General features: G+C 35.4%; 1 protein-coding gene across 1 annotated transcript; it reads right to left on the bottom strand.

Annotated features, from left to right (window-relative positions):
* Positions 1–1,298: 1,298 nt before the first annotated feature.
* On the bottom strand, positions 1,299–6,114 carry LOC147392875 (RAF-like serine/threonine-protein kinase PRAF). The gene is made up of 6 exons (XM_086457137.1): positions 5,707–6,114; positions 4,212–4,375; positions 3,952–4,099; positions 3,141–3,266; positions 2,925–3,012; positions 1,299–1,643 (listed from the first exon to the last, which is right to left on the bottom strand). The coding sequence occupies exons 2-6, from the start codon at positions 4,253–4,255 to the stop codon at positions 1,477–1,479; spliced, it is 573 nt and encodes a 190-aa protein (XP_086313263.1). The 5' UTR covers positions 4,256–4,375; positions 5,707–6,114; the 3' UTR covers positions 1,299–1,476.
* Between the last annotated feature and the right edge of the window lie 8,435 nt (positions 6,115–14,549).

Here is a 14,549-nt window from a genome sequence, read left to right as displayed (position 1 = left end):
TGTCCAAATAAATTTTATATATTTGAGAGCTCTTCTCTCTTTTGGGCTAGATCAAACTCAAAGCCTTAAGCCACCCAAGCTTCCTAACGCCTTTGGAGCCCACTCTACCCATAGGGGACCCTTTGCCTTAGTTGAACCCCTTATAACCTAAGCCCATCTCCTTGTTTGATCCATCCATCTTCACCTTACACACATTAGGAATATCTCTCGGAGCAAGGAGAAAAAGAAGTTGGAAAAAATGAAGGCCAAGGACTCAAGACCTCAAGTGCTTTCATGAGAAGATCCATGTTGTTTGAACAAGTCCTTATATTATTTTGGTTTTCTTTTTCAAATCCATCAACCTTGGTTTCTTAGTTTAGCCTTGTCAAAAACCAAGTTCTTGCTAATAGTGAAAGGTACTAGATTCTCTAAGTACAATATCTAATTTTTTGAGTGAGAAGGAGTGTCATAAAGTTAAAGGTTTGAAGATTTAGCGCAAGTAAAAGATCTTATATAAGGTTTGAAGTGAACCATAAGCCTCATTGTTAGTGAAATAACAAGACCTTAGAGAAGGTGTTCTTAGAAATGGATGTAGGTCTTGTGTCTCTTGCTTCTCTCGATTTTGAACATTATAGACAAAGAACTCTTTGTCTCCATTGCATACGAAGTTGAAGCTTTGGATGTCTTTGTTTCTCATCCATGAATCTCCGATTCATCCGAATTTTTTTTATAGTTCACGAACTTTCACATTCTCTTCTGATCTTCAGATTTTCTACAAATCGAGTATTTAAGAGCTTGAATTTCACATCATACAAAATCGATTATTGTAGATTCATGATAATTTTTCTGGAGAGATTAAATTTCACATCTAATCGTTGAGGTACATTTGAAATCTCTTTTAAGGTTCAAAGATTGAATTTTCACTGAAATCACATAAAAGCTACCCATTTATTGTTTATTAACCGTTTGCAGAGGCAATAATGGATAGAAAATAATTTTAGCTATCGATCGAAAAAAAAAGAAAAGAAAATAATTTTAGTTATGCTGTGAGTGAATGTATTCTAAAACAATCAGAGGTACAAAAATGTTTTTCTACCCAAAAAAAGCTACAAAAATGATTTGCTATTTTAATAAACAAAGAATTTCTAAAATTTCAACAAAATGGTGCCTACTAATTATATAAAAACAATGCATACCCACATAAGATTCCTCTCCAATAAGCAATTCCCACAAAACAATCCTAAACGAAAATACGACAATTTACAAAAGGAAAAAAGTGGATGAATATGAAAATAAAATAAAAAGCAATTAACAATGGATGATTTGCAGAATATTTTATTGAAAAAGACCATGAACAAAATAGAAAACCAAAGGCATTAATATCCTGTGTGTTTTCAGAAACAGTTAGGGACTTTGATACTGCAATACGTCTTTCTTCGGCAACAATTGGGTGATATAGACAGCAAGATAATGGAATTGAAACATCCAGAAAATGCATTACTTCAATTTGATTGCCGCGTACATTTTCCTCAGCTTCTGAGATATTTCAGAAAAGGATGGCCTCTCACTTGGATCAGAAGCCCAACAATTTTCCATCAAAGATTTCCATTCAGGATCACACCAAGATGGAACTTGTGGGCGTAATGAGTTTTTCACAATGTCCCCTATAAGGAAAAAAAAACAAAAAATTGAAGAGAAGAAGATCAAGATTTGATTGGTTAAACTTAAAAATCATAATAAAACCAGGTTATTCATAATTAGTGCAGCATCAACAACTAAATCCAATCAAGGGCATTGTACCACAAGTGACTTTTTCATGCTTGAAAAGCTTCTCAATTTTTTTTTCTACTGTTTTGTGGAAGGAACTGTGAGGAACCTCAATAATGTATCCCCATTACAACAGTAACCCTTGCCTACCATTATCCATTATAACATATCCTTTATTATGAGTATTATTTAAAGTAAAAAATAAACAGCAAAGATGATACATTGATACTAATATTGTTCCTGAGTTCCAAGTAAATCAATAAATGATTATTGCTTCTAAGTTCTAAATAAATAAATAAATGGCAAAAATTTTCTTGAAATGTTTTAGAGTCTCAACTTTTTACCTTGTGTTCCTTTTTAGATTCAATTTGTAATCTCAAAGAAAATAATATAAATTCATCAAACAAATCATTTGAAAAAAAAAGCATAGTTCTACATTCAACGAAACTTTGTAATTGATGGGCCGATTAGGAGATCTTTGAAGTCATCAAACAATCAATATGATTGAATGATTCACAACCATCCAATATATTCCATCATTTTTGGACATTTTAAAATTTATGACACACACGATTAAGAAAAAACTAAAAAAATCAACCAATTAGTTTAGCAAATCAGGTAAAGCACCGTAGATCCAATGATTTCAATGGCATGGGAGGCTTTACGGTGGCTTCAGGGCAAAGCTCAAAAAGGCCTTGAGGCTTTAAACTAAGGCCATTTTCCCTCAAAGGCTTGCACAATATTACTTCAAAAGTTGTTGTAAAGCCTTATGCCTTGAGGGATGTGCACTCCATTTGAGGCATACACTTTATGAGGATATGTTGCATTTCTATTTTCATATGATTTTTGTAGTATAATTAGTATCCATTTATAATACTCCTTATAATTATGTTCTCTGTTATAAGATTTCTGTCCATAATCTCTACAAGCCCAAGCCAGTCTTGCAATTGGAGATTTTTGATGAGGAGTTTTGACAAGCATTCTAATGAAATCACCAAAAAAAAAAAAAAAGCTACTCATCACTGTTCATTAACTGTTTGCGGGGGGGTAATAAGAGATTGAAAATAATTTTAGTTACTGATAAAAGCTGGTTAGCCACCCAAAAAAAGCTACAAAAATGATTTCCTATCAAGTAAACTAGCTAGGAATTTCTAAAATTTCAACAAAAAGGTGCCTACCAATTATGGAAATAAAATGCCTATTTGCATAAGGTTCCTCTCCAGTAAGCATTTCCCACATGACAATCCCAAATGAATAGACATCAATCTACAACACGGAAAAAGTGGATGAACAAGATAATAGAAACTAAAAAAAAAAAAAAACAATTAACAATGGATGATATGCAGAACATTTTGTTGAAAATGCCCATGAGCTAACAGTACTAAGAATCTTACTCTTTCTGTTACCATTTGATTGTTCGGATTAAGAAGTTCAGGTGCCACCGTCCACGACAATGATCCAAGGACACCTCGTGATACTAAGGTTTTTCGTTTCATCCTAGACAAACCCACACCACCAATCTGAAAGAATACATATAGTGAATAAGTTTCTAACAAAATTACAAGCTCCTTATGACCATATAAATGAGAATAAACAAGAGGTTATTTTGGAGAAAAACTCACAAATCGACATTGCAATGCCAATATAACAGTCATAAGCTATATTTCTTACCTGCTATGCCATAAACACATAATAAATACCTGTGTCGGTGTCCAACATTGATCTGAACTATCAAATACACTAACCACCACAAATCCGAATGGCCAAAATGTTCATCCAATTAATTCCATATGTTGACAAATATATTTTTTAAACAAACACTTTTAAGTTCATATTAAATACACAATAAGAATGCATTTGGAAAAGCTGACAAAGCAAAATCAAATAAACAATATACAATTAATAGTTGAAAATAATACTTTGATTAAATTATGATTTGCCTGGAAAAGTGTCACCATGTGTCCAAAACATGGTATGAGAATAAAGCTTACCAGGCATCCAACAATGGACACTAAATTATTATGGTACAACTATGGTAATAATTCAAAGGTTTTCAAGAGTTTAAACAAGCCCAATCAATATAATTTTACAGACAAATGAAGAAGTAACAAAGGAATGATAAAAGTTCAATGTCCACTACTACTAGAAAAGCTCCTAACAAAAGTATAATCGAAAAAATAAATTTAATGTAAACATTGAGCACACCTTGCAGACAGGTCGATGAGGATCTCTCATATTTACTAATAGATTCTCACACTTCAAATCAAAGTGAACAATGTTCTTCCAATGCAAATACTCCATCCCAAATGCGGCATCCATAGCTATAATGAGCTTCTTATGAAGATTAATCGTTCTGCTCATGGGACGTCAAAACATAGCATTGTGAATTCAAATTCTATACCACAGCAAATGATGCTCGCAGTCCAGAGATAAGAAATTAAGTTTATGATAATTAAATATTCTACCTGTCTTTCTTTTTCAAAACTTGTTTCAAAGATCCATTAACCATGAACTCTGTCACGGTTGCTAATGATCCATCAGGGCCATCGTGAACTATTCCATAAAAAGCAATGACATTGGGATGGCTCAACGATGCCAATATAGAAGGTTCCTTCAAGAAATCAGCAATCTATTACACCAACGAAAAACATAAAATCAGGATAAAGTATGTTTTATTGGCTCGATCTTGGAAATGTTTGGATTGTCACTATCAGAGTCAACCTCTACATTGGTGTAACCAACAGATGAGGGAGACCACTGTAACCATGTCTTAAGTCCTGGATCATTAGGCCCAGGAAAATCCTTTAAATATGGGTTTGTGAGGTGGTGTAAATTAGATTGCGACAATGGCACCTCGTAATTCTGCTGATTTTCGAACATTGTGCGGTAATGAGCAGAAGAGGGTGAAAATGGACACTCTGTCATAGGTTATGGATCACGATGGATTAATTTATGAATCATAATAAGATATATATATATATATATATATAAAAGAAGATAAAAGAAAGAAACATCCGTGCTGTGCCCGTGAATACTGTGGTTAAGGCCAAATTCGGTGTTCGCTGATAGATCAACAGTCGTGCTGTGCCTGTGAATACTGCGGTTAAGGTCAAATTTGGTGTTTGCTGATAGATCAACAGTCCTGCTGTGCCCGTGAATACTGTGGTTAAGGCCAAATTCGGTGTTTGCTGATAGATCAACAGTCGTGCTGTGCCCGTGAATACTGCGGTTAAGGCCAAATTCGGTGTTCGCTGATAGATCAACAGTCCTGCTGTGCCCGTGAATACTGCGGTTAAGGCCAAATTCGGTGTTTGCTGATAGATCAACAGTCCTGCTGTGCCCGTGAATACTGTGGTTAAGGCCAAATTCGGTGTTTGCTGATAGATCAACAGTCGTGCTGTGCCCGTGAATACTGCGGTTAAGGTCAAATTCGGTGTTTGCTGATAGACCAACAGTTCTGTCTCCTTGAATATAGTGATTGAGCTCAAATTCAGTGTCCGTAGTTAGATGACTACCTGTGATGAGGGCCTCATCAACACTCTTGGTCTTCCTTAGAGGAACCGTGCTATTGGCAGTTAGATGATCCATATCGCAGCAAATCCACTATTGGCTTGGCCTTAAAAGTCCACAAATGTTGCACTATTTCTGTCCCATATTTTTATAATTAAAAAGGCTTACTAATTTACTTTGTTTAATTAAAGAAACAATCTACAAAGAAAAGAAAAAATTCACTAAATTTATAGATGAAACCGAAATCAAAAACCAAATCACAAGAAGAGAACAAAACAAGCTCAATAAAATACTGAAGAACCTAATAGTTATTAGTTCAAATAAATAGGAAAAATTCCATTTAGATTTGTTATACACATTAGAGCATCAGAAGCCACAGCAACGTATACAAGTAAAAGAATTAAAAACAAATATATTTGCAACTTAAAACATTAAAATGGAATTTTTTACCTTATAAGATATGTAGAAACATAACTGATTAAGTCATTGAAGAAGACATGCTTTCTTGACTTGTCTGTGATGGTGTTGAAGTCTAGCATATTTAACTTCAATTTTTGGTGGAGAACTTTTTTTTCTTCTAAAGAGTTTTACGAAGCAAAGTAGAATGTTCTAGGGCTGATCTTTTTGAAAATTGGGAAAGAGACGAAGAAGGTGGCTGACTACCTTGCCTCATTTCTTCCTCTCTCCCACCTGATGTTATAGCTGGACTGGACCTGCATTAACCAGTTGACCTTAATAAATAAATGAATAATAGAAAAAACGAAGGGGTGTTCTTCGAAGTTATGTAGGATGAATACAAAAGAAAGCTGCCATTGGCAATTAAGATTTGATTAATGCTGATGTTATAGCTGGACTGGACCTGCCTTAACCAGTTGACCTTAATAAATAAATGAATAATAAAAAAAAAAGAAGGGGTGTTCTTCGAAGTTATGTAGGATGAATAAAAAAGAATGCTGCTATTGGCAATTAAGATTTGATTAATGCGGGAGTGACCTCAGTGGGACACATGGGAACATCTAGACGTGGTGGTGGGTATGATCGTAGATGCATTCTCTCCGTGATAGGAGTAAAATATATCTATGGACATGTGCGCAATAGGGGTGCAACTTAATTCGGTTCAAATCGAGAACCGAATCAAACCGTAAAATTTGAATTGGTTTGGTTCGATTTAAATTAATATTGGTTCGATTTCAGATTTAGAAAATAAAAAACTAATGAATTCGGTTCGATTCTCCGTTCAGGTAATATAAAAATCCAAATTAAATTGAAAATCGAATTCCTATTAATTTTAAATAAAATATTTAATTTTTACAAAAACTAACCTAACCCTCATCTCTCTCTCTCTCTCTCTCTCTCTCGTCTCTCACGCTCGTCTCTACAATCTGTTGCTAGCGGTTGCCAACCTGCCACCGGCCGATCAATCAATCTCTCTCTCTCTCTCTCGTCACTCTTGCTGGTCTCTGCGACCTGCTGCCAGCGGTTGCCAGTCTGCATCAACTGATCGCTCGTCTCTCTCACTCTCGCTCGTCTCTACGACCTGCCACCAGCGGTTGCCAGTGGTTGCCACCGGCCGATCAATCTCTTTCTCGTCTCTGCGACCGGCTGCCAACTTTCCACGGGCTGATCTCGTCTCTGTGATCGACTGCCAGCCTGCCATCGATTGATCTCGTCTCTGCGACCTGCTACTAGTCTGCCACCAACTGATTTCTCTCTCTTTCTACGACTGCGATTCATGACCAAACCGTAAGTCTCTTCGCAACCCATGGAATCGAATTGAACCAAACCGAATAAAGGTCGATTTGGTATTAAAACAATTCGATTCGATTTTAGTTCTCATATGATGGAACCGATCTTGATCGATTCAGTTCTGATTTTGCTCTAATCCGAACTAATCCGAATCAAGTTGCATCCCTAGTGCGCACCACCACGTTAAAATCTCCCTTATTGACATCACTACAGCATGACTGTTAAGATTTAAGACCCACTATTCAAATATTATAAAGGTTTGACTCAAAATACTATCTCAAGGAACATTAAAATTGATATCATTTCACACATTGCTGAAGTAGATGTGTGTAAAACCATTGATGCTTTTCATCAACATACATATAAGTGAGAAGATTTGTCTGAAAAAATGATGGACTGCCTTCGTTGGACACTGTGTATAACACTGCAAGAAGATTTATTTGGAAAAATGATGGACTGCCTTATTTGGACACTGTGTACAATACTGTACGGATGTGGCAAATCATAGAGAACCATTGATTTTTTTCTTTAACATATATCCCAATGAAAGAAATCTATGATTATCTATGCACTACCACGTCAGTTCAATGTTGAACGCAATGTCCAACAAAGAGTTTTACTAAGCAAAATAGAATGTTGTTGGACGGGCCGTTTGAAAATTAGGTCATAGAATTTTGCCCTTTACAACCTTGAAGTATCAAATCATATTTTTGGATGCCAAAATGTAGTCAGAAGGACGCTTAGTAAAGGTGAAATCCTTACTAACTTAGTAAGGCTAGTCGGACTCGCATTACAATGAACCCATCCAAAACATATGATTTTTAGGCAAAACCATTTTACATATATTATTTATTTTTATAAAATATTATTTAAGAAATATATATTTTACAAAAAGGCTGATTGGTAATTAAGAGATTTCTAATGGTAATATTAGAATTCTCATATTTTACACATATGGTCGAAACCAACTTTAATTAAGAAATAAATTGAGACATAAAAGATTAAAATGGATCAACTCACAAAATAATATAGATCATTCACAGCTCTCTATGGTATCAGAAGCCCAACAATTTTCCATTAAAGATTTCCATTCAGGATCACACCAAGATGGAACATGCGGCCGTTATGAGTTGCTTACAACCCTAGAGGGGTAGATCAAAAATTTGATTGGTTAAAATCATAATACAACTAGATGATTTGTAGTCAGTGTAGCATCAACAACTAAATTCAATCAAGGGCATAGTAACAAAAGTGACCATTTGATGCTTGAAAACATTCTAAATTTTTGAAATGTATTTTTATACTTCTTCTATTCTTTTCCTCCGTATGATTCATATACTTGTACTGTTTCTAAAATATTTTTGGGGAGTTCTTATTTATTATGAGTATCATGTAAAATAAGAAATGAAGGGCTAATACGATACTATTGCTTCTAAGTTCTAAATAAATAAACAAGTGGCAAAAAAGTTCTTGAAATATTTTAGAATCTCAACTTTTCACCTCGTGTTCCTTTTCGATAAAAATTTGGAAGCTTTTATATATATATATATATATATATATAGGGTCGGGTTCCTGCGACACACATATAGACAACGTGTTTGTCTTATATGGGCAAAAATGTTTGGAATGGCTGATTTTTTGTGAGGATGATCTCTGTGATGAGGGGATCATCCTGGCAAAAATCATCACATTCTAAACCTTGTAACCCCATCAAAATTGATTTACAAAAATTGGACGGTCTATAATTTTTCAACAAAAATTGGACGGTCTATAATTTTTCAACCAAAATTGGACGGTCTAGAAGTTTCATAATGAGCTGATTTTTGGCAAGGATGATCTCCTCACCACAGAGATCATTCTCACAAAAAATCAGCCCATTCCAAACATTTTTGCCTATAAGACAAAACGCATTGTCTATATGTGTGTTGAAATGGTTGTCGTTTGAACCTGACCCTATGGACCCATATATATATATATATATATATATATATATATATGGGAAATGTTCAGCAACAAACATTTTGGCAAAACATTTTTCAAAATATGGGTTAGAGGTTTTGGAATGAGCTGATTTTTGGTGAGGATGATCTCTACGGTGAGGAGATCATCATCTCCAAAAATCAGCCCATTCCAAAACTTCTAACCCCATCAAAAATGGTTTACAAAAAATGGACGGTCCACGATTTTTCAACTCGTAAACATGGGGCTAGAAGTTTTGGAATGGGCTGATTTTTGGTGAGGATGATCTCCTCACCGTAGAGATCATCCTCACCAAAAATCAGCCCATTCCAAAACCTCCAACCCATGTTTTGAAAAATGTTTTGCCAAAATGTTTGTCAAAATGTTTGTTGCTGAAAGGGACCTATATATATATATATGGGTCCCTATCCGTGGCCAACAGTTTGGCAAACATTTTTGCAAACACTTTTTCAAAACATGGGTTAGAGGTCTTGGAATGGGCTGATTTTTGATGAGGATGATCTCTACGGTGAGAGATCATCCTCACCAAAAATCAGCTCATTCCAAAACTTCTAGCCCCATTTTACAAGTTGAAAAATCGTGAACCGTCCATTTTTTGTAAACCATTTTTGATGAGGTTAGAAGTTTTGGAATGGGCTGATTTTTGGTGATGATGATCTCCTCACCATAGAGATCATCCTCACCAAAAATCAGCCCATTCCAAGACCTCTAACCCATGTTTTGAAAAATGTGTTTGCCAAAATGTTTGCCAAACTGTTGGCCATTGAACGCTACTCTATATATATATATATATATATATATGGGTCGGGTTCCTGCAACACACATTGAGACACACATATAGACAACGTGTTTGTCTTATATGGGCAAAAATGTTTGGAATGAGCTGATTTTTTGTGAGGATGATCTCTGTGATGAGGGGATCATCCTGGCAAAAAATCATCCCATTCCAAAACTTGTAACCCCATCAAAATTGATTTACAAAAATTGGACGGTCTATAATTTTTCAATAACAATTGGACGGTCTAGAAGTTTTGGAATGAGCTGATTTTTGGCAAGGATGATCTCCTCACCACAGAGATCATCCTCACAAAAAATCAGCCCATTCCAAACATTTTTGCCCATATAAGACAAAACACGTGTCTATATGTGTGTTGAAATGGTTGTCGTTTGAACCTGATCCTATATATATAATATATGGGTCCCGTTCGGCACCCTAAGTTTTACCACACACTTTAACAAACGCGTTTTGTCCTACATGGGTTAGAAGTTTCGGAATGGGCTGATTTTTGGTGAGGATGATCTCTATGGTGAGGAGATCATCCTCACCAAAAATCAGCTCATTCCAAAACTTCTAACCCCATCAAAAATGATTTACAAAAAATGGACGGTCCACGATTTTTCAACGTGTAAACATGGGGCTAAACATTTTGGAATGGGCTGATTTTTGGGGAGGATGATCTTCTAATTATAGAGATCATCCTCACCAAAAATCAGCCAATTCCAAAACTTCTAACCCATGTAGGACAAAAAACGTTTGTTAAAGTGTGTGGTAAAACTTAGGGTGCTGAACATTTCCCTATATATATATATATAGGGTCCTGTTCAGCACCCTAAGCTTTACCACACACTTTAACAAACGTGTTTTGTCCTACATGGGTTAGAAGTTTTGGAATGGGCTGATTTTTGGTGAGGATGATCTCTATGGTGAGGAGATCATCCTCACCAAAAATCAGCTCATTCCAAAACTTCTAACCCCATCAAAAATGTTTACAAAAAATTGACGGTCCACGATTTTTTAACGTGTAAACATGGGGCTAAACATTTCAGAATGGGCTGATTTTTGGGGAGGATGATCTTCTAATCATAGAGATCATCCTCACCAAAAATCAGCCCATTCCAAAACTTCTAACCCATGTAGGAAAAAACGTTTGTTAAAGTGTGTGATAAAACTTAGGGTACTGAACATTTCCCATATATATATATATATATATATATATATATATATATATATATATAATATATATATATGGGTCCCTATCCGTGGCCAACAGTTTGGCAAACATTTTGGCAAACACTTTTTCAAAACATGGGTTAGAGATCTTGGAATGGGCTGATTTTTGGTGAGGATGATCTCTACGGTGAGGAGATCATCCTCACCAAAAATCAGCTCATTCCAAAACTTCTAGCCCCATTTTACAAGTTGAAAAAATCGTGAACCGTCCATTTTTTGTAAACCATTTTTGATGAGGTTAGAAGTTTTGGAATGGGCTGATTTTTGGTGATGATGATCTCCTCACCATAGAGATCATCCTCACCAAAAATCAGCCCATTCCAAGACCTCTAACCCATGTTTTGAAAAATGTGTTTGCCAAAATGTTTGCCAAACTGTTGGCCATTGAACGCTACTCTATATATATATATATATATATAGGGAAATGTTCAGCAACAAACATTTTGACAAACATTTTGGCAAAACATTTTTGAAAATATGGGTTACAGCTTTTGAAATGGGCTGATTTTTGGTGAGGATGATCTCTACAGGGAATAGATCATCATCACCAAAAATCAGCCCATTCCAAAACTTCTAACCCCATCAAAAATGGTTTACAAAAAATGGACGGTCCACGATTTTTCAACCTGTTAACATGGGGCTAGAAGTTTTGGAATGGGCTGATTTTTTATGAGGATGATCTCCTCACCGTAGAGATCATCCTCACCAAAAATCAGCCCATTCCAAGATCTCTAACCCATGTTTTGAAAAAGTGTTTGCCAAAATGTTTGCCAAACTGTTGGCCACGGATAGGGACCCATATATATATATATATATGGGAAATGTTCAGTACCCTAAGTTTTATCACACACTTTAACAAACGTTTTTTGTCCTACATGGGTTAGAAGTTTTGGAATGGGCTGATTTTTGGTGAGGATGATCTCTATGATTAGAAGATCATCCTCCCCAAAAATCAGCCCATTCTGAAATGTTTAGCCCCATGTTTACACGTTAAAACCTCTAACCCATGTTTTGAAAAATGTTTTGCCAAAATGTTTGTCAAAATGTTTGTTGCTGAAAGGGACCCATATATATATATATATATAGGGTCCCGTTCGGCACCCTAAGTTTTAGCACACACTTTAACAAACGCGTTTTGTCTTACATGGGTTAGAATTTTGGGAATGAGCTGATTTTTGGTGAGGATGATCTCTATGGTGAGGAGATCATCCTCACCAAAAATCAGCTCATTCCAAAACTTCTAACCCCATCAAAATTGATTTACAAAAAATGGACGGTCCACGATTTTTCAACGTGTAAACATGGGGCTCAACATTTCAGAATGGGCTGATTTTTGGGGAGGATGATCTTCTAATCATAGAGATCATCCTCACCAAAAATCAGCTCATTCCAAAACTTCTAACCCATGTAGGACAAAAAACGTTTGTTAAAGTGTGTGGTAAAACTTAGGGTGCTGAACATTTCCCTATTCCAAAACTTCTAACCCATATAGGACAAAAAACGTTTGTTAAAGTGTGTGGTAAAACTTAGGGTGCTGAACATTTCCCTATATATATATAGGGAAATGTTCAGCACCCTAAGTTTTACCACACACTTTAACAAACGTTTTTTGTCCTACATGGGTTAGAAGTTTTGGAATGAGCTGATTTTTGGTGAGGATGATCTCTATGATTAGAAGATCATCCTCCCCAAAAATCAGCCCATTCCGAAATGTTGAGCCCCATGTTTACATGTTGAAAAATCGTGGACCGTCCATTTTTTGTAAATCAATTTTGATGGGGTTAGAAGTTTTGGAATGAGCTGATTTTTGGTGAGGATGATCTCCTCACCATAGAGATCATCCTCACCAAAAATCAGCTCATTCCTTCTAACCCATGTAAGACAAAACGCGTTTGTTAAAGTGTGTGGTAAAACTTAGGGTGCCGAACGGGACCCATATATATATATAGGGTCCCGTTCGGCACCCTAAGTTTTACCACACACTTTAACAAACGTGTTTTGTCCTACATGGGTTAGAAGTTTCGGAATGGGCTGATTTTTGGTGAGGATGATCTCTGTGATGAGGGGATCATCCTGGCAAAAAATCATCACATTCCAAAACTTGTAACCCCATCAAAATTGATTTACAAAAATTGGACGGTCCATAATTTTTCAACAAAAATTGGACGGTCTAGAAGTTTCATAATGAGCTGATTTTTGGCAAGGATGATCTCCTCACCACAGAGATCATCCTCACAAAAAATCAGCCCATTCCAAACATTTTTGCCCATATAAGACAAAACACGTTGTCTATATGTGTGTTGAAATGGTTGTCGTTTGAACCTGACCCATATATATATATATATATATATGTATCTTATATGGGCAAAAATGTTTGGAATAAGCTGATTTTTGTGAGGATGATCTCTCTGGTGAGGAGATCATCCTTGCCAAAAATCAGCCTATCATGAAACCTCTAGCCCCATGTTTATAAGTTGAAAAATTTTAGACCGTCCAATTTTTGTAAATCACTTTTGATGGGGTTAGAAGTTTTGGAATGGGATGATTTTTTGCAAGGATGATCCCCTCACCATAGAGATCATCCTCACAAAAAATCAGCCTATTCCGAATCTTTTCAACCATATAAGACAAAAAATATTATAGCTTTATGAGTAGCTTTATGTGTCTACGGAACCTGATGGGGTCAGGTTATTTTGACAAAATCCTAGACAACATTCTAGACAAAACTTTGTCGTATATGGCTAAAAAGTTTTGGAATGGAATGATTTTTTGTGAGGATGATCTCTATAGTCAGTAGATCATCCTCACAAAAAATTAGCCAATTCTGAAATTGCTAACCTCATGAAAAGTGGTTACAAACTAACAGTAAAAAATTAACGGTTCACGATTCTTCAACTTATAAACTAGAGTTAGAAATTTCAGAATTAGTTGATTTTTTGTAAGGATGATTTTCTCACTATAAAGATCATCCTCTCAAACAATCAGCCCATTCCAAAATTTTTAGCCCATAAAAGACAAAATCCTTTATATTAGAATGTTGTTTAAGATTTTGTATAAATAATGTTATATATATATATATATATATATATATATATATATATATATATATATATATATATGGTCAGGATCTGTAGGCACATAAAGCTAAAATGTGTTTTGTCTTATATGGAAAAAATGTTCAGAATGGGTTGATGTTTTGTGCGGATGATCTCTATATTGAGGGGATTATCTTTGCAAAAATTAACCCATTCCGAAACTTCTAACCTCATCAAAAATGATTTTATAAAAATCAGACGGTCTACAATTCTTCAACTTGTAAAACTAGAGTTAGAAGTTTCGACATGAGTTGATTTTTGGTAAGGATGATCACTTCATCATAGAGATCATCCTCACAAAAAATTAACCTATTCCTACCTTTTTGCCCATTTAAGACAAAACACGTTGGGGCTTTATGAGTAGTCTTATGTGTATGTGGATATATATTAGGCTAATTTTGGAGATCTTTGAAGTCAAAAAATCAATATGATTGAATGATCACAACTATCCAATATATTCC

The sequence above is a fragment of the Akebia trifoliata genome, chromosome 10, assembly GCF_017979445.1.
Source record: "Akebia trifoliata isolate Shusen 1 chromosome 10, ASM1797944v1, whole genome shotgun sequence".
Lineage (NCBI taxonomy): Eukaryota > Viridiplantae > Streptophyta > Magnoliopsida > Ranunculales > Lardizabalaceae > Akebia > Akebia trifoliata.
Note: the sequence above shows the minus strand (reverse complement) of the source record. Positions and strands in the feature narration are given on the sequence as shown.